The sequence below is a fragment of the Aptenodytes patagonicus genome, chromosome 6 (genome assembly GCF_965638725.1).
Source record: "Aptenodytes patagonicus chromosome 6, bAptPat1.pri.cur, whole genome shotgun sequence".
In the NCBI taxonomy this organism is placed as follows: domain Eukaryota; kingdom Metazoa; phylum Chordata; class Aves; order Sphenisciformes; family Spheniscidae; genus Aptenodytes; species Aptenodytes patagonicus.
In genome coordinates, this window is record NC_134954.1 from 23,396,672 (window position 1) to 23,417,429 (window position 20,758).

General features: G+C 40.1%; 1 protein-coding gene across 3 annotated transcripts in view; it reads right to left on the bottom strand.

Annotated features, from left to right (window-relative positions):
- The window catches only part of MME (membrane metalloendopeptidase), a 52,123-nt gene extending 32,273 nt beyond the window's left edge, over positions 1-19,850 (bottom strand). Inside the window, exons 1-9 of one of the 3 annotated variants that reach the window (XM_076341494.1) lie at positions 19,828-19,850; positions 16,395-16,564; positions 14,924-14,959; positions 7,422-7,583; positions 5,705-5,785; positions 4,861-4,956; positions 4,636-4,754; positions 3,539-3,604; positions 67-201 (exon numbers count right to left, since the gene is read on the bottom strand). In XM_076341494.1, the coding sequence (XP_076197609.1) occupies positions 67-201; positions 3,539-3,604; positions 4,636-4,754; positions 4,861-4,956; positions 5,705-5,785; positions 7,422-7,583; positions 14,924-14,959; positions 16,395-16,554 (855 nt within the window). In that variant the 5' untranslated portion in view covers positions 16,555-16,564; positions 19,828-19,850. The other 2 variants (XM_076341496.1, XM_076341493.1) reach the window with 2 other exon arrangements.
- Between the last annotated feature and the right edge of the window lie 908 nt (positions 19,851-20,758).

Sequence of the window (20,758 nt, forward strand, 5' to 3'; positions counted from 1 at the left end):
TAGCTTTCTTAGGTATTAAGAAAAAAGTCAGTTATTTAAAGGATACTTTAAAAATGTTTTTCTTACATTGGCAATCTCTTTCTCCAGGTCCATAACTCTTTTCATTTGTTCAGAAATCTCGCTCTCATTGAAAGAAATATTTCTTTCTTGTAGGATTAGTTTAGCTACAGAAATCATGAAATCAACATAGGCAGAACATGCCTGCAGGAAAAAATACAAACATTTTAAAGACAAAACTCTTCAAAGTATAGCATACTTTGATTATCGTTAAGATTTCATCTTCATTTTTATGAACTACAGTTCTTCATCCCTTTCTTAAATAGTTTAATAGTAATTTACTCTGAAATACTGTTAGATCACAAATAGAAATTAACTTTGAAAATTCCCTCATAGAAAATTGCTGTATAATTTGTAGCAGTGTTCAAAGCTAAACAGTCTCAACTACTGCACTGTTTTCATTATTTAAAATGAGACATTTGTACGTCCATATTTAAACCATCACCCATGTTTTTTCTAGCTCACTTTAATCACAACTTCCAAAAATACCTCTTCCAAAGAGCAATGTTCCCAGAAACATAAAACCGAGAGAAATGCTGATGGACTGTGTTGAATTAGCATTGTGGGAAAACTACTCCCAGAAGCAGTGTACCTCCTCTGTTGCTTCTTGGAACGTTTAGAAATCATGTTGCTGTATCTAGATTTAGCATACCTAGATATACTATAGACAATATAGCATATATTAAATTTAACATATCAGAATTCACCAAGGAAAAGAATGGAAATATGGAAGTATATTCTCTTAAATGTTACACTGCCAAATATCTACAGATCTCATTATATTTTATGGAACTTAGTATTATTCTAATTCCTCTTTAAGCCACACTCATTTTTCTATCAACAGAAATGCTGTTTTCAACATGCTTTTTAAATGCAAATAACAATACATAATATTAGATGAGCTATCTAATAATAAATCGGTTTTATGCTAAGTAGCGTAATCTACTAAACCAGTGATAAAACCTAGGATTAATAAGGTGTGCATGTCATCAACTTTATTAATAGAAATCTTTTGGTATGTTCAGCTCCTAAGGCAGTAGGACGCACCCCTTTAATGAATGCTACACTTATACAGCCATTCTGATAACTACCTTCCTTGCCATCCATCTCCTGTCAGCCTCCCCTACCTGCCAACAATGCTGTGCTGTAACAGGCTGCGCGCGCTGAAAAACTCTGAGCAGCTCATGAAAAGTACTGACGGCAGACTTCAAAAAGACAAGTGGCTCACAGCATCCTGAAGGACTGAACTCTCAGTGTTATTTTTAATCAAGATAGATTATTTTACCAGAAAGAGAAAAGCCCATGAAACCACTGACAGCTACAAGTCACAAAAGAGAGCGCATACCAAGCCTGTAAATGCCATTTTAAAATATCCAAATACAATTTATAAGAATTCAATACAGACATTACCCCAAACCAGTAAGTCAACAGAGATTTTCAGGTACCAATCAATGGACTTTGGCCTGAAGTGCAGATCATAGTATGGTCAGATAGCAAAGAACTAAGTCAGCTAATTTCAGATGGACCGTATAAATACTCCCAGATATTTTAGTGCGAGCTTAGATGTCAGAATAACTCCTGTATGAGCAGAGTCGTCATATATCTTACAAGAGAAGAAGATTTTTAAAATATCTTGTTCACAGATTCCACTTGTAGCTTTGTGGTGGGAAGTCCTGACAAAGCCACAGGTTAAAGTGCAGGAGGCAGATACCTTGTTTGCTACGTACAGCTCAAAGAGTAGAATGACACAGCAGGAAACAGAGCCAAGAAAAGGCTGCTATCAGAGTGCAGGGATTGAAAGGAGGAACGTCTCTCGCTTGAAGTATTCATGCTTGTAAGAGTATTATGAATCTGCCTTTCAGTGATAAATCTCTGGTTTTTTTAAAAATACTTCCTCCACCTTCTAGTAGGTCAGAGATTAGAACAGGAATTGTCTTTTAGTGCTGCAGTCGATGTAACAAGGAAGGGAGCAAATTGTGATACATGAGCCAGCTCCTAGAGGCCATAACACGTGATAATAACGTAACTGAGCAGTTAATATGATAATGATTGTCTTTACTAGCAAATGATCTGTAATTAAATGTAATCAGTATTAGAGTATTAACTGTTAGCATGTCAGCAAAATACCTACAAAACCAAAATGTTTTGTATGCTCAGTGCTTCTGCATTTAATTACACAGAAGAAAACTGTCTAATTGAAGGTTACTATGGTAGCAGTTTCAGCTACCACATGACTTCAGCAAATACATACACTTCAGCTCTCAAGGACTTAAAGCACATCCAAGATTAGCAAGGAGGGATACACAGTGTCAGTGTAACAGGTTAATGAAAATGCATACAAATAGTAACTAAACATGAATTAAAGACCACCATACGAGATTTTCGGTATCTGAAGCAGTTGCTACGATATCACATACTTCAGCTGCTGCATTTTCATTCAGCAGTTCACTTAGGGGACTGTGATCTTTTCAGATCTTTCATGCAGAAAAGTGTGTCTTTGGTTCTGAATGGTTCTTTTTTTCTTTCTAATCCTATTCACGATATGATTAGTCCACCTGGACTCCACTGACACCTGCAGCACTTGCCAATTGATGCCAGTTGATCATAGTTCAGAAATGGCATCCTTTTTGTAGTGACAGAACAGCGGTGATCCATAAGCACTCATATTCTATCTTAACACAACTTTGACAGTTGTGAGGTATGTCTTGATTCAGCTGTGAAGCCTGGCAGAAGCTATGTAACAAAGCTAAATTGTGTCATGTTTATTTCCTTCCAAGAGGGCCTAAAAAGTCAAGTAGCTGTTCCTCTTCTGACTTGCATAATCATACAGGAACTGTGTGGAAAAGGTACTACTTTTCTTTTCTTCCACATATGCGTTCAGTGATTACAAGAGGAATGGAAGAGAAGGGAAGGGGAAACAGGAAGGGAGACAGGTTGAGATGTCCAGGGTCTAGCGATGCCAGAGGAATGTGCAGTCTTCTTATCCAGTGCAGAGACAACTGGTACGTACTGGCAACTGGAGCCTAGACAAAAACCCCTTGGCTCCTAGTGCAGCCAGGGAAGATCAAACTAGGTCACTAACATTTATGGCATATTATAACACCTCATCTTCAGGACACTTGTTACGCTCCCTCCCATTCTTAGCTAACTTATTTCTACTTGCCCTTAATCTCATTTCTCTTCATTTCTCTTTTGACTCTCTTGCCTTCTTGCACACTTACCCAGGACTTCTTTCTCCAGTCTGTTGCACATGCTATTCTCACCTGCAGATCAACCTTGTTTAAATGCTCATTATTATTACCTTTCTAATTGCAGTTTCCCCAATTCTCCCAGTGATGTTTCCCAGGGGCAGTATTGGAACCTCTTTGGGGAAGGACTGTTCCTGCTCTTTGCCTATCCCCACTCTTGAGGATATGTCTGCCTTGAAAATATAGGCTAAAACTTACAAAACGTAGTCAGTGATCTGTCAGCTTCATCCTACCTCTTTGTATGCACCAGTGCATTCATAGTAGTCACGAGAAGGCAGGCCAAGCCCAGGCTGATCAATCTATAAATTCAAATAAAAATTAAGAAGTGCTTAAGGACAAAATGGCATAGCATTGTACTATTCTTTGGTCAATTATAAGTTGCTGATGCTTCACTCTTGCCAAATTATCTTCTGGCCAAAGGGGAGTTTCTCTCTCATCCTATTGCCCTCCTTTAATTCTTTTCACTCTCCGTATATTTTTTGTCTTTCTTTTCAGTCTTTTTTTTTTCTGTTGTTGAACGATGCATGCTACACATAACCAGTATGAAAACAGCAGATGTACAGAAGACAAATCAGTCCACAGACAAGCAAGGCAGTTACTGCATCTCTGAAATTCATACATGCAACGTAGTCAAGGATCTATCCACCTATTGACAAGAAAGATTAGACCTTTGCTCTTTTAACTGTTGCATCTCGGGAGTAGCTGGTTAAGATTCACCATACATAATACTGTCTTCCTCTGGATTTTTCCATTTTCAGAGATCATCTTACACTTACAGGCAGGGCACTCTCGACATACTCCTTATGCAAATGTTCTCAGCCACCTTCATATCTGTGCCAGCTGACTGCAGGTCCCGTTAGTACTTTAGCATCTGAATACCTTGTAAAAACACAACCCCCTTTGTGGGCTTTCTGCCATTGGGACCGTAGCCCAGGTTTTCAGTGACAGAACTTTCTGCCTGAAGTACATGGTAAGGAAATCAGGTTTACTTATTTGCTTGCATGTACATATAAGTAGGTCATGTCTATCTTCTGTCCAGTGTACACATAAATTGTCTGTATGTCTACATATGTCTCTGTTATTCTCATCTCACTGAGAATAACAGCGTATGAGTGCACAGAATAAAGATGTTAACTTTGAGAATGGACAGTACACTGTGAAACTGATAATTTAAGTTTGAAAACTACATAGATTCACAAACTCATCTACAACTCACTCTGGTAAAATTCAAATCACTAATGTCTCTCCTGGTTAACATTTGTGTCTATGCTTCTAGTTATTTTGCTGCACTTTTATGATCAACAAGGCAACGCCACCCAGGGAGACTTACATGAATGATATGTGCTGTGGAATTTTTATCATCTGTGCCAACAAAAAAATTAATAAGGACCTTTTTCCCATATCTGGAGTTCAGCTGGGCAATAGCTGTCTCAGCTGTCCAAGCAGTACCTAAGCAAATGAGAGGTATACTTAGTCTTATATTTTTGGTAAGCAATGAAAAGTATAATAATTTAGAAATGTTAACTGAAAAGGAAATAAACACAGATTATCTTACCATAGGAAGAATCCCAGTTAGTTGTTGCTACAGGCCAGTCAGATACATTTGGCAATAAACTGATTAAAGGCCTTCCACCTCTGCTATCAATGGTAGCTTTTAGAAAAATAAAGGGAGTTACCATGACATTTTAAAACACACAAATGTTGTATTATAATGAGTTCAGAATAATGAAGCTGAGAAGTATGTTTTCACCATCACCACAATAGGAGTATGCTCAGATGTATGATTGTGCTTTAACATTTAATTTTAAAAACACGTTTCAGTCATGACTGCAAACAGCATATGCAAATCCTTGCAACCATGACATTGAAGAACTATTTTATTTTCACTCTGCAGATAGCTTGAAATAATAGTTTTCAGAAGTATTAATAGCATTCTAGAAACTATAGACGTGTGATTTAGGAAGCACTGCTAACTGTTTTGCTGCTCCTCATTCTAGTGGCAGCATCTAGCTCAAATTCTTGAAATAAATGATCACCCTCTCTTTCTAGAAGCCTGGTATGCCAGTTATTTTCCACCTCATCCCTGATAATTTCTACAAAAGAAGTTAACTCACATTTAACTGAAAGAATTTGAGATTACATATCTGCAGCAAACTGGTAACTGAAGAGTAACGTATCTCACCTAAAATATCAAAGCAAGCAAAACAGGAGAAACTACTGATTTTACTATTGACATTCTTATTTGACTCTATAGAATGGATATATTTTAGTTTTCGCAAAGAATTTCTGAAAAATTATGCACAGAAAATAGGATGACATAGGTATAGCTGACTGTGAAGATGGGATTCTTTAGATGATCTTTATATATCCTATATGCAATAAATTCAGGAGACACTTACTTTCATTTATGCACGATCTATACAGAGTTTTTGCCTTCTGCACTGCTGTTATATCATTATTGCCTCGTGTGTTGAGGACATCTGAAACACACAGACAGCAAATATATCTTAATATCTGATCTTTATTGGAAAGATACTGAAGGAACCATAGAGGATACCATCCTGAGGACCAGAGGGTGGATGATAAGTGCTCCCTGTCCATCTCAAATTCCAGGGAAGCTTTGCCTTTCAAAAGCTCAGGGGAAAAAGCTCTAGAGATTATATGGCTTGTGATTACATCAATCTGTGTTAATATATTGAGCATAGAGGAGTCACATAGATGTTCTGTGGATCATCCTTGGCAAAATACAAACGCTCTGACTTTTCAGGGACAGTTTTTAAGTGACCAAGGTATTGTGTGAAGAGAATTGCTGTCAGGGCCCTAAGTGTACCAGCAGGCTCTTACTGCACTGACCAGGCTGTAAGCATCTTTTCCTGTAATTCTAATCTGCAATCTCTTCACTGCAGCCAGGAGTTTACCTGTTTGTGTTCAAGGTCTGCTTTGGTATGGTGCAGCTCTGTGACCGTGGATCACAATTCTGTGAAAACAGCTAAATTGTAAGAAAGAGCCATGAGAAGCCTGATCTGGTGCCTCCACTTGTGCACCCTGTGCCTGTTGGCTCAGGAGCAGCAGTCCGCATCATCCCCTTGCCCATGGTCCCTGCCCACGCTCTTGTAGGTATGCTGGACCTGGCCTTGTACCTTGCTGAGCCTGACCTTACCTGCAGACCTGCTGCATGACTATGGACTTGTCTGGTAGTCATGTGGCTGTTGGCTGAACCTGGTCACTGTCACCGCACCTGCTCTGCTCTTCTGGTTTGGGTCCCGTGGGACTGAGCCCCTTGTCTGTGAGGCCTCTGTCCCTGCCTGCCTCAAGTCACAGTCAGCTCCCAGCTCGCCTTCCCTTGTGGGGCAGCCCACTTTTGCCACTACTTTACAATTACTCCAATTACTACTTTACAATTGCTTTGCTCCACAGAAACTGAAGCCTAAGGAACACCATGGCATCCATAAACTGCAAACCTGGCAAAACCAGAAGATATGCAAAGTAAAAAAAAAAAAAAAAAAAATATATATTCAGTCTGGAGAGAGTAGTTTGGAGAATGTTTCATGAGTATAAACTGACTTCTTTGACTCTGTTATTTTCATCTGAAAAAGGGGAATATGGACAATTGGACACTATTACATTTTGTGGAAAAAGGAATATTTCTAAGTTTATGATGTGACTAGTTAGAAAATTGCTTGCCTGCTCTTCGGGATTTAGCTGATGGAATACAGATATGCAGGACATAGGGCTGCCAGAGAGCAACTTCCAGCATTTCAGCTGACTTGGACACAGGCAGACCTCTTTCTTCTTCACCTAGCTTGGCTGCTATTGTTAGTGCATGAGTGTAATGATATGGATTTCAGTTGTTTTAATATGCAGATGAGCACACAGAGTCCAGATACCAGAAAGGTCAAGTCTGGTCAACTCCTGCTCCAGTGTCAGGCACAACAGCATAACCTCCACAGCACTCTCCAAGCAAACAGCTTGTGGTAGATTTGTCCTGAACCAAACACAAAGAAACTGAAATATTTGGTAGTATTTTAAGCTTTGCTAGACAACCACATCTTATTAGGATAACATGTAAGCCAAAGAAGAAACTTTATATAGTCCACAAACATAAACCCCACTGACCTTTTAAAACAACTTCTAGTTCATCTCTTAAAATATCAAAGTTACTATAACGGGAGCTGGTTTCTGGAATGACATTCCTCTTAAGCCATCCTCCACAGGCATATTGGTAAAAATCATTACAAGGCTCTGCAGTGGTGTCCATGTTCTCAAGGATTCGGGCTGCTGTAATACAAGACAAATTAAGGCATAAAGAATCTTTAGAGAAAAGAAATGAATACCTTTGCTTGCTCTGAAGAGGGAAGTAATAAATATATTTCCTTTAGTTTAGAATAGGCTCAAGCCTACTTGAATGTTGCAGACCAAACAAAGTACTAGTCAGTGAACAACGAATTATTATTCCTTTACTGCCCATAACTTTTATACTTTTCTGTTGCCTGTGTTCGCTGATGGGTAAACTGACTAATGTTCCTACTCCCTGTGAGTGGTTGCTCAGTTTTAAATAAAACGTAAGATGTTTCATTTACTGGCTTACACTTCTTTGTATTGAAATGTGGTGAAGAGAGAAATTAAAAGCACAAGACATATCAGAGGTTAAGTATCCACTGTAATGTAATTTAAGTATGAGGCAGACTCAGCTAAATCCAATCTATTTCAATAAAATAATTACTCTGTTGTACTGTTTAAGTTCTTGTCAGGGAAGTTTTCCTATTAATGCTTTCCTGAATCTACACTGATTTTTTAGACCTACTCCACATTTTATTCTAGAATTGATACTGCCCCTTGCTATCCCTATTGACCCTCTTGAAGTGGCTCGTCAAAGACTAACCAGTCACTGACTGAGTGTGACATGGGATTCTCTAGTGAAATCCAATTCCTTGATGACAGTTTCCCAGCTGTTGTTCATAAACCTTCTGTGCTTTTTCTTTCTTGTATTCCTCTTCCACCTAGACTGCTTTCACCACTAGTATGCTAGCACAAAGTCTCTCACAGAAAGGAAAGATGCTAGGAGTCAAGCAAGAGCTAGTCATACCTCTGAATTTCCCAGGATACTGAATATCCTTCCCATTTTTCAGACATTGTTTTTAACAAATGGTGAGGCTTGTGATTTCAAGTGTTCATTCCTCCCACATGGGTGGGCCAAATATTTATAGTTATTTCTCCAGTACTTTCAATATTTTCCATGTCTCTTATGCTGGTGGAAATGAGAGGTGGATACAGTCTATAGTATTTATGTCGACTTGCCTCCCCCCTGTTTTTCTTGGGATCTTCAGTTGGCTTGAGTGTTATATTTTAGGCCAACACCTGATGGTTTTACAATGTTCCAGTGCTTGGGAGATGGAAAAAGCCATGAATACAAGCATTTTCAATTTTAGACTGCTTAAGTAGCATAAAAACCACTGCGGAAATAGACACAATGCCTAGCACCTGATTCTTTTCTTTCTGAAGTCAGTGACAGGCTGACTTCAATTTGAAAGGATACAGGATCGTACCAACAGCCAGAGATTGTGAAATTCAGTCATGTTTTTGCTAAGTGTGACACTTGCTTTTTACCCATTCTTGAGAAAGCCAAGCATCCAATCCTACTGTCCAGTCTGTTAGAGCACGGAATTTTCCCTCTGCCTGTAAACTTGGACAAGAGGCAATGGACACATACAGAAATAAGAAAAAAAAAAAATCCTTTTGAACTTAAGAAAAAACTTCTTACTATAAGGGTGGTCAGACACTGGAATGGGTTGCCAGAGAAGTTGCAAAGTCTCCATCTGGGAAATAACCAAAACCTGACTGGACAAGATCCTGAGCAACTTTCTCTAGCTGACCCTGCTTTAAGCAGGGCCGTTGGACTATGTGATCTCCAGAGGTCACTTCCAACCCCAACTATTCTGTGATTGTGTAAACTCTGGTACTTGTTTCTGTCTAGTTTGTACTATTTCATTTAGGGGAAGGAGAATGTTTTGAATGGTGCACTTTATTCCCGTCCTAGCTCCATCTATTTGCTGTAAAAGAGGAAGATTGCTAATTATTACTAACATCTCCTGTTTTAAGAGTATCCTTATGAATCTCTCTGCTAGGCTGGAGCAGCATCTGAAGGGCAACAGTGTCCCTTGGATTATCTTGGCATGTGTTAGTCCAGCAACAAAGACTTTAATAGCCAGGACTGGACATCACAGCTGGCTCGTTCAGAGCAGTGTGCCAGCCCTGCCAAAAAGTAATGGTAGGATAGAGAAATCTTCTGACACCAAGAAAAGGTTGTTCTTATCCACTGTCTTGTCACTTTTGCAAAACAAAAAAACCAACAAAACTGAGGAGAAATCCACATCTTGCGTAAATCTGAGAAATTATTCACAGTTTATGTTAATATCAAACCTTGCTTTAGCTGTAGAATCAGGTTGCTCTATTTGTAGTCAGTATCTGTTTAATCTTCCTTGCCTACTACTGTCACACAAAAACAATCATCTATCATAACTTTTCTGCTGTAAAGTCCAGGCTAGCCAATATTAGCTAATCAACTTTTATCAAAACTTGAAGTTTAAATACTGCAAACATAACAGAAAGAGCTCAGTCATGGGAACTGTAGTCTTTCACTTAGGGCTTCATGCAAAATACATGTATTAAGTATTCTCCTGAAGAATACTCTCCTCAAGAGTGTAATTTGCACATCTGAACCCCAGATAATAATTCATTATTTCGTTGATACCATGGATATATTAAAATCAATGAAATGTGATTTTGTTACCAACCAAGCCCAGAAGCATAATGACACATGAATTGTCCCTTCAAAGTCAGTGGGACCAATTAGGCTGGACAGAATCCTAAACATGCTCTAAGTTATTTATAAGTTAATACTTGTGCCAAAAGAAGCTTTATGGTAAGTTCACAGCTGTACACACTGAGACATTTTTGCTCTGGAAACAGTGAGTGTGAGACTGATGAATATTTTGTTATTTTAATTCTAATACAGGTTAATTGATACGCATACAAATACAGATAATACATGGTACACTTTTCATTAGTCCTCAGTATTGCTTTGATGACCCAGTGTTTGGGTTTGTTCCTATTCTCACTTGTTTATTCAATTTCCTGTCACTGAAGAACGTAGAGCCTTATCTCAATTACTTTTAATGATTTATTTTATTGTAGTACTCCTGATTGCCAGTTGTTGCTTTAATAGCTTACAAATAAAGTAATATAAGCTGACATAACAACCAGTGACCTGGGGAGGATATAGGAGAAACACAATATGCTTACCTAGGTGAAATTGATATGAGAGAGATCAAAAGTCCCTACTATCATCAGTCTGCACTGTCTGAGCTCAGGAAAATTAGCAGAGAGTATGTCAGCTTATTAAAAAAATGCTCAAATGTACAAATTACATGGTATCCTCATGTGCTACACTGCAATGGATTTCACAAACCTTGATAACATTTATCGTGCAGTTACTGATATTTTACCCTGTGTATAACCAATTGAATTTTCATTACATTTTTTCTTCTGGTAATTTATTTGAAGCTCTTCTATTAAATGTACTATTAATTCTGTCAGTATCTTCACTTTATTCTTTTTCAGTGGCAACATTTTGAATTCATTGCAAAAAACCGTCAACAGTATTGATCAGTCCTGGTGTAAGGCATTACCATTTCACTTAATGTCTATTCCTAATTATATTTCTTGAAAGACCACAATAAATTTTCCAAAGTTAATACTTCTTGCTTTCTACCTGTATCTATCTGTCTAACTTTTCCTGTATGTTATCCTACATGGTCTGGAAGAAGCAGCCAAATTAAAGATGGTACTGTTACGAAATCCTGATTTGAAGTAATATTAAACTTGTAGATTCATCCCAGTAAGATTATTATTAAACAGCAACAATACAGTTTATTTCTCTGGTTTAAGCACTTTACATTGCATTTGTAAAATATTAGTTTATTTTGTTATTAAATTATATAATTCTGACAAACTCTTTGAACTATTTTTGAAGCTCTTTGAGCACTGAAGGCCTGAGCAGATGCCAGCTAACCATTCTGGGCTCCTGATTCACAGTGTTCTGCTTCTGGAGCCGAGAACTCACTCACTCTAGTGACCACCGAATCGAATAGGTTTTCTAGGTGATTACATCCTTATTAACACTTGCCTCCCCTTTTCATAATCTGACTGTATTTCATTTAACGGCCATGTAAGTGAGAAGAAGGCCCAACACTTCTATAGCAATTTCTAGCTTAAATGCATTATACCATGGCGGGACATGGAAATCCTGGCTCAGTTAATAAATAACAATTTTAAATTCAAACTGGTCATTCCCAACTCTGCTTAGACCTGTCCATTCTAAATCATTTACAGACAGATGCAGTATTTGGAACTGGCAGTTCTGCAATGGCTAGCACATCTGAACCTTATGAGTGGGCTCCCTGGTCCTGACTGCTTCCTGCATTGTAACGTTTCATTGCTACAACAGCCTAACAGATGATGCAGATTTTTAGCTGCTTCTGGTAATTGACCCTTGCTAGGCAAAACACATACTAATGCTACAGATCATATTATGGTCAGAAGTAAGTGTTCCAGTTTGACATCATTGCTTTTGCATCTGTTTAGATCTTTTTTGAGGTATAGCCCCACAGCTAAAACTTAATTATGAAGATTATAATTTAATCAGATACACTGGTTGCTTCCCAGGACTCTTACAGTATGGTATGTAAATACCAAGTATTAACACCTGGTAAAATACAAAAGCTATCTTTTGCCTGGTTTTAAATTTTATGTGTTCCACGCTGGAGTGTGCAGTTCTTGCACACGTAGTAGCAGTAACTCACAAGAGTAGTCCCCCTGTCTGCAGTGGATCAGTTTTTATGTCCTAATAGGGACAGCAGAATGTGGATTACAGAAAAGCTCTATGATGTCAATTAGCTCATTTTCCTGTCAGTAGAAAACACTTTCATAGAATACATTTATAGCAGTACCCTGGCATTTTACATGTTTTGAGACTGAATTCTCACCATTTCTTTAGGACTTATTCTTTCAATGTTTGAACTAGACAATTTGTACAATATGGGCCAGATGATAGCAAGTAAATGAGATAAATGTGTGAATAAAATAAAGCTGTATTTAATGAAAAATGAAGAGAGATTATGACATTAGAACCACATTGTACATTTCTATTTTTGGGACGTTTTAGTCTATCTACCCTTTTTTCTCATTTTATATTCTATTATTATCTCTGTTGAATTGAGGCAATTTATATTTTTTAAAAATGCTCGTTCTTCACCCTGTTATGTAATTTTGTAAGCCTGCCATTTTTCCCCATCAAAGTCCTTACTGTAATCTTTTCACAATTTCACTTCTGTATTGAGAATCTAACATTCAGTAAGAATGTTTACTTATTCCCTTAAATATTTGCACGCTGTTAAATCTTTTAGCAGAAGCATAAAATAAAACTGTTCTGCTTAATTCATTTAGCCACTTCTTGCTAGATCTTCAGTTTACATTATGCCTTATTTCTCCAAACCTTCTACTGCTTTTCCTTTTTGAGTTCATTCATCATTACATAGTCTATCTGAACTTTTTAACAGATACGCGTATTTAGCTGAAAATGAGCATCTTCAGAGATTAAAAAAAAATCAAGTAGATAACTAATTTGATCATTTTTCAAACCACTGCATGAGCTTTCATGGTGGCAGAAAAACACCTTGGAAGTGCAACTAAGAGACAGTGATGACCACCTGAAATAAAACCTGTAAGATACTTAGACTGTGCTGATGACAATATGCAGTTATTGAGACAATGGACTGCATTGGGGCTTCACCAATAGATGACTCCAGCAGGACTGAGGTGAGGGAGCAACTACCCTAGCTACTTTAGCTACTGTCTAAAATGAGATCTAAAACAAGGAGTCCCACAGAAGTAAGGAAACCAATATAATGACCTTTCTAAACTGTTTCTGGCATGTCTGCGAGTCTCAAGGGGGCCTACAAATCAAAACCTTTTGGAAGCCTCCATGGGGTGCTGTGTACCTCAGATTCCTTAACAACTGTACTTAAATTACATACACTTTTGCTTGCAAGCATATACATTTTTCTTGCATGTTGACTGTCAAATCCTTTATGACTTCTCACCACGTTCCCTGCGTCTCCTATTGACATACTGGGTCTCTGGCTTCTTCTAGGGCTGTCTTTTAACTTCCAGAGGGGCCAGTCATGATGTACAGAATCTACATAGAAGTTATGAGTTCCACTTGACATGAAAATAACACATTTCTATTAGAATGTTTATGATGCTTTTCAGTGGGAGGTTACCAAGGTTGAACAAAATGCAAGCTGTTTGCTTGGTAAGCTGAGAGGTCACAGTGTGGGTGCTGGGAAACGATCCATGTTCTGAGCTTCCATTTTAGATTTCTTGCCACCCTCTGTGACTAGGCCACAGCCTTTGTGAACTGTGTGGCCAAGTTATTCTACAAGGGTGGAGAAAGCAAAAGAGGAATGGCTGCCAGAAAGTAACACCAAGAGAGTGATTTCAGGGGGTCCCATCTTCAGAAGCTTCCCAGAAAAACACATAATCAAAAGATACCTGTTATAGGCGTATACAGATGTAACAAGATGCTTATACATTGGCAATTTAGGGCTCTCCTCCTGACTTAGGGAAGACTGCTGCAAGGGCATGAACTGTCAACTGTTTGACTATGGGAAATGGCATGAAAGGAGAAAGGAGGGCAGAGCTGGCATAGAGCCCCTTTGAAATACATGTTGGCACAGCCAGCGAAATGCTCCTTTCTTTTGAGGAATGAGAGAGAGAGGCTGCTTCTGAGCCTAGGACCAGTCTGTATTAAGGAGGTGGAGGAAGTGTTATAAAGAGAATGAGGACATTTAGAAGTAGATTAGGCAAAAAAAAAGGAAACCAGCATTAATTGATCTGGAGGAGAGAACAGAAAGAATAAGAGAACTATAGGTGAGGGGGACGGGCGGGCATGGATAACTACCACTTTACCTACTACAAGAGGATATATAGTATGGAACTCAGCATTTCTCTGATGCATTTTAGTAGCCTTCTAGTAGAGTTCAGACCAGGATGTAAACTAAGAATTTTTTAGGCAATTGATACCGAAGGATGAAGTTAGCTTGTCAGACTATAAAATTTGGAATTTTTCTGGACATGAAGATTAATATTGCATCTCCTCAAACAGTAGCATGGCATCTTTAATGGCTATCAATGATCAAGACTTTCTTTTAATGTACCTTCTTTAGGCACATAGCTGCTGCTTGAATTCTGACTTGGAGGTGGGTGTGGGGAAGAGCCATCTTCTGATTCACTTAAAGCATTTTCTGAAGCTGAAGGCATTCTTTGGAGAGTATGCTTCTAAGTTTTAAACTAGCCAGACCCTGATGACTTTGTAAGCTCTGATGATACCACATCACAAGATTTTACATTTGTAGAAGAACTATGCTAAGAAAATTACTTGGGTTAGCAGATCCCATGCCTCAATGTGCCATACTTGTATGCAGTTAGATGGGAACATTACATGATGGTAATGTTGTTTAAAAATACATAAATTAAAAGGTATGTATTTTCATTCTTACCTGATTTTATGCAGTCTGATGTTTTGCAAACCCCATCTAAAAGAGAATACAATCATATTCATAACTCTTTACTGAATGTCAATATAATAAAACCTACTGTAAATATTATTTCCATTGACAGTCACTTTAGAATTGCATTTAATTGCAGTGTACAGTAAGATAAAGATGAATGGACACCTTACACTCAGTAAGTGAATATTTCTAGGATTAGGCTCTAAAAATACCATCACCTTCATCCCTTTAGGGTCATTCAGTGCTAGTCACTCATCATGTGGAATTTTTGTAGTCATCAGAGGAAAATGTCCTATCAATCAGAGGTGGGCATAATATTATTTTTATAACAAAGAATAAATTTAGAGAAAAATAGCACATGGACTGAAGACAGTTGTGAAGTCAGTTTGAATTCAGCAATACCTTACAATGACAAGAAGATTTTGGAGGAATTATATGAAAATTCTGAGATGTTCACTCCGAAGTCTTCTAACCAAAATACAAGGTTCAGGAACATGAAAATGTTTCCTTTCGAGACTTTAGAAATAGAACATTTTTTATTTTTCATTTCAGAATGGCATTTTTCCATTCCATAATTGAACTAGACTATAATAAAAAGTTTAAACAAAATTATTAAGTACTTTAAAGTGAAACAAAGCATTTCATTTCCAATATAAGGAAACATTCTAGTTTGACCCCAAATGGAAATTTTAGCTTCTCTGTATTATCTTTTCCAAAAATTAGCAGGGTATTTACCCCTGAACAGAATTATTTTCAAATATTTTGGTGTGGCTGCTGAATCACAAAACCTGTTAGTATGACTACACTCACTAAGAGTCCTTGCTGCAACAGCCTGTAAAAGGAAAAAAAAAGGATTTTCATACATATACAGGAATATGGAGGAAGCACTGTAGTTTGGTTTTCTTAAGCAGTGTTGTAGAGTTTTTTTGCTTACTGAAGCATTAATTACAAACAGAAGTGTTGCTAAGTCAGAACAAGCAGATTTTTTGTGTTTACCACAACTTTGCGTGAACAAATGAATTTACAGTGTCCCTGCTGGAAAAAAGCAGTTTTGTGTCAGTGTCCAGCAATAATAAGTGCGGATGCAGCTTTACATTGCAGATAATTGTGTTATACTGTCTAGTGACATACATATGAAACATTGTTATGGTGTAGCAACTATTAATCATCTAATTTTATACACTGGGTAAGGTACAATTTTCTATTATCAGGCCAATAATTCTGAGCTGACCTCATTATTTTATTTTCTTAATGTTTTATGTAGTGCAGCTATGCACTACTAGACTACTATGCAACAGTCTTTTCTAATACAACATTTTAATATAATGCAACTTCCTTTTTTTTTTACTATATACTAACAACTGGATTCTATTTATTAAAGCATTCTTTTTGTAATTTCTTAAAATACTTTTATATTCATATGTATTTGTACATTCAAAGACAGTTTAAGTGTACTCACCGTCATATGTTGCATATAGAACTATCATTGTGATCGCTACAATAGCTAGCAGAATCACTACAACAGCTAGCCCTATTTCCAGGCCACTCCATCGCAGTTTCTTCTTTGGTTTTGGAGTATTCATTTCAGTTATATCCATCTGGCTTTCTGACTTGCCCATAACCCAGCGTCTGAAAAGGAAAAGGGAAAGTTCACTGGAGGACTTACACTGAGCCATAGGTCTTTAAAGTGGCTCCTCAACTGCACAGTAACAAAGATGTTTTCCGGGTGAGTTTTCAAATTATTTGTAACACTACTAGAATGTCAGTCACGAAATTAAAAATTCCCTCCTCCTCTCACACGTGCGCACACACACAAGTACGTACCATGCACTACTTGTCATTTACAGAGAACAGAAGAGTGGTCTTCCTTCACATGAAGAGGCTACCAAATAGAAAAGAAAGGCCAACAAACCAAAACCTATTTTTAAAACGTACCCATGTGGTGTAATCTTGTACGATGGTACAGGAGTTCACAAGCAAGCAAAAAGCAAGTCTCCCTGCCTGAATAAAAATTAACTTAATCTGCCAATTACTTATCTAATGCCAAAGGTCAAAATATGCCATTGTGCTTCGCTGTCATTTCTTAAAATATTATGTAAGCAATTCTTGACTACAGCTTTACAGCTGTCTCTAAAAATAGAGAAAAAAAGAGAATGTCTCTGCTGGGATCCTGTCAAATTCACACTGAAGGTAGTGAGTCTTCACAGTAATTTTTAAAGAAGTGCAACCAAGTCCTCTCTTTTGAAGTTAGAACACTGTAAATTAGGAGTAACTACAACACATACATGCAAAACTGGTGGGAGTGTGAATGGACTCACGCTCACTCATGGAATGTGTATGCAATAGTAGGTTTTAAGATTGTATTTCTGTCGCTCTTTAGAGATAACTTGGCCACCTTTTGCAGCACTGCTGTTCTACAATTCTTTGCTCTCCCTTCATCTGCTCCCACTTATCTAGGGCCAGACTTTCCTCTGCTGACAGAGATTCAAATTCCTATACATAGAGCAGTGTATTTCTCAGCATTTCACAATGAAAACTCAACAGTTTCTATTCACAGCATTTCCTGGGGTTTACATCCACAGATAGAGTACACACCCTTTCTATTCAACAGGGAAGAACATGAGAGTTCCACTGGGATAAATAATGGAAACAGCTACATTCACCAGACCCCTCACAAGAAGGTAAACCAGTGATGCAGGTCAGGGCATTCAAGTCCTCTTGTATTCATTACACCCTTTTTTCCCCACTCTCTGTAAAGTCGGTATAACAGCAGTAAGGGAACCCTTCTCAGTTTCTGCATCTATTCAAGTCTAAGACTTTAACTTAATTATTTTAAACTGTTTTAACTGTATTGCTGGCTGGTATTCATCTTTGTCTCCTCAAGCTGCTATAATATTTCAGATATCCAGTCTTTGCTTTTCCTCTGGACCTTCTGTTTCTGCCTGATTGGTGTTCCTTAGTTTCCAATAATCTCTTCCTCTCTTTGATGTCCACCTCACCTAGAATGCTAGCTCCTCCACTGCAAAAACATGTCACTAAAATGTGTATGTTTATTAATAAAATAAAGATGTCAAATAACTCGGTATTATGGACCTAAGCAGAGATTTTGCGTTCCACGTTTTTACACAACACCTGTCTCAGTGGATCCTTGGACACTATCACATTAACACTTTCTCTAAATGAATGAGAGAACATTTTATTTCAGTGTGTCTCATGTCCCCTTTTGTCACTACTCCCTGGACATCAAGATGCATGAATTGACTGGCAGTGCCAGAATCAGAGGTCTTCTGTGGCTCAGGAGGCTGGAATCCTGCAAGGTCTGTCCAGCCTCTGTCTTTCCAAAACCATAGGGACCATTACAACTGCTTTCATTTTCCTCACAAGCTGCTATTTTTCTCTGAAGAGTAGGTTTTTGGTCAAATCAGCAAGTGGTTTCTGAGACACAAGACTGAAATCCCACAGAACCATGTGAAAGAGTGAGTTATGTAGAGAAATTTGCCCTGCATTAACGGTGAGCTATAAATTCATAGATAGTAGAAAAGCAAATTAACTATTATACCCTTCTCACTTCCAGTCATATTAAACAGCAAAAAAATGTTATTTATATTGACTAAATACTGACCAGTCCCCAGAATCCTCTGGAGCCTAATTTAAGAAATTATGCTTATCTTCTGATTCTGATGGTGTCTTTAGAGCACTGAAAACACAGTTCATTAGAGCAGCAAGAAATGCTGTACCTTTCATGTGCAAATATGTTCCTTACAGTCAGCTAAGTTTTTCCAAGTGAGCTAATCTTTCTGTTCCTGCAGGAGTGTTCCTCATGTTTAAAGGCATCCCACTGACTAATTTTTACTTCTAGTTATTTAGAGAACTTATCCCATCTGCATTAACGAACACCAGGTAAAAGCTTCTTTATGTGCTAACTGCAAGCACAGCAAAAGAATAAGAATAATTTAAGCAGATGTAAGCCTAGTTATTATGGTCATCTTATATTTCTCTTAGTGCTTCTGTGATCCTTTCTACTCTGCCTACTAAAGCTTAAATACAACAGACAGCTGAAATTATTTTGACTGATCCTGGTCTAGGTGGCATAGGGAGTTAATGCATTAGCTTTTCTTTTTGGGATGTGTATGTTAAAAATCGACTTGTGGCTTACTTGGTTCTCAGTGTAGTCTCTACAGAAAATGTAGCATGTCACAAGAATACTTTTTTTTTTTTTTTAATAACTTGTGTAGCATGTACTGTGCAGATGAGCCACCCCCAGGCACGGTAAGAGCAAGACACAACCGGTAAGGACGACTAAGAAGTGTCACGGGGCATCACGCCAGTCAGCCCCATCCGTGGGCTAGCACCTCGCCCCCGCCGTACCGACTACACGGAGGGGACGGCGCTAAGCCTGACACGGCTTTCGGCGGCACAGCTTTGCCGCCGTTTAAAAACGACCCCGAGCGCGGGCTCTCGCTCCGCTGGGTGGCGCCGCGGGCCAGGGCCGCCCTGGGCGGGGAGGGGCCCCCGGGCCGGGGCCACCGCGGACTGCAGCTGGCCGGGCCGCGCGGGGAGGGCGCTCGGCTCCCGTCGCAGCTGCAGAGCGCCGGGCGGTTCAGCCCCGCAGTGCCGGCGCGGGCTGCCGAGGCGTCCCGCGGGCTCGGGGCGCTGCTCGAGGAAGCGCGACCCACGGCCGAGCCCGGCCCGTCCACAGCCCGCCCCGACGGCATGCCGCCCCGAGACCCAACTTCCCGGTGCCCGGAGCACGCACGCTAGGGAGGCTCCTAACTTAGGGACGGTCAGAAATCCTCGCAGGACGGCCGGGGCAGGGAAGCCGCGCAGGGACCCGTCCGTCCGTCCCGCCGCCGTGCTCCCCCGCTCCCGCCGGCCCCGGTTCCCGTACTCACCGGCTGGTGCTCGGAGGGGTCCGGCCCCGGGACCGCCACGCACATCCCCGACCAGCGCCGGCGGAGGCGGCGCGGGGCGCCCCGAGCCGGCGGGGCAGCGCCCGCGGGTCCCGGGGGAAGGCGGCGCGCAGGCTAGGCTGGCGGGGCGCCGGGCGGTCGCCGGCGGGGCTCAGCACCCGGCCCGCCCGCGGGCAGCGGCGCGGGGCGCCGGCATCGCCGGGACATCAAAGCCCGGGGCGCTCCCTGCTCCCCGCGCCGGCTGCTCGCCGCTGCCGCCGCAGAGCAAAGCTGCTGGCAATCAAAGAAGCCCTTGTCTGCGGGCTGCCGGACGAGCAGTTCTCCGGGTGACCTGAAGGCTTCTTCCTCTTTGCGATCATAAAAACGTGATGGGGCAGGAAACAAACAAACAAGCCCCCCCGCCCCGACAGCTACAAACCACGCTCTTCACCTCGCAAAGCTTCCCCAAGCGCTTAGGTAGAGGAGAGAGAAAGCTGCCGCCTGGAGACAGGCGGTGCGGATGAGCGTTATGTCCGATGGAGCTGCCCCATTCCCGACTCGGGACCGCACGCTCGGGAGGCCACCTCTGCCTGCCGCGCTGTCGCGGAGGAGGGTGGAAGGCACCGAGGCCGTACGCAAAGCGACAGCTGAGCTGGAGCGCGAGAGCAGCCTGCACCTTCCCTCTTTCTCCGGCTTTTCATTTCTTTCCAGTCAGTTGAAGAGAGGGAAAGAGATGATGCACAGGGAAGGTTAGCGGCTGCATGTCTGCAATGCTTGGTGCCTGTTTCCATGCAGACTCATCGCCTTTGTCAAATTAATGCAGTCACATACACGCTGCAAGACCTTATATCCTCATTCACTGAGTGATTTCTTCTCAGGAGGGAGACAGCTGTGACTTCTTGCACAGAGAGGCAGCTCCAAGCTCTGTCATAAG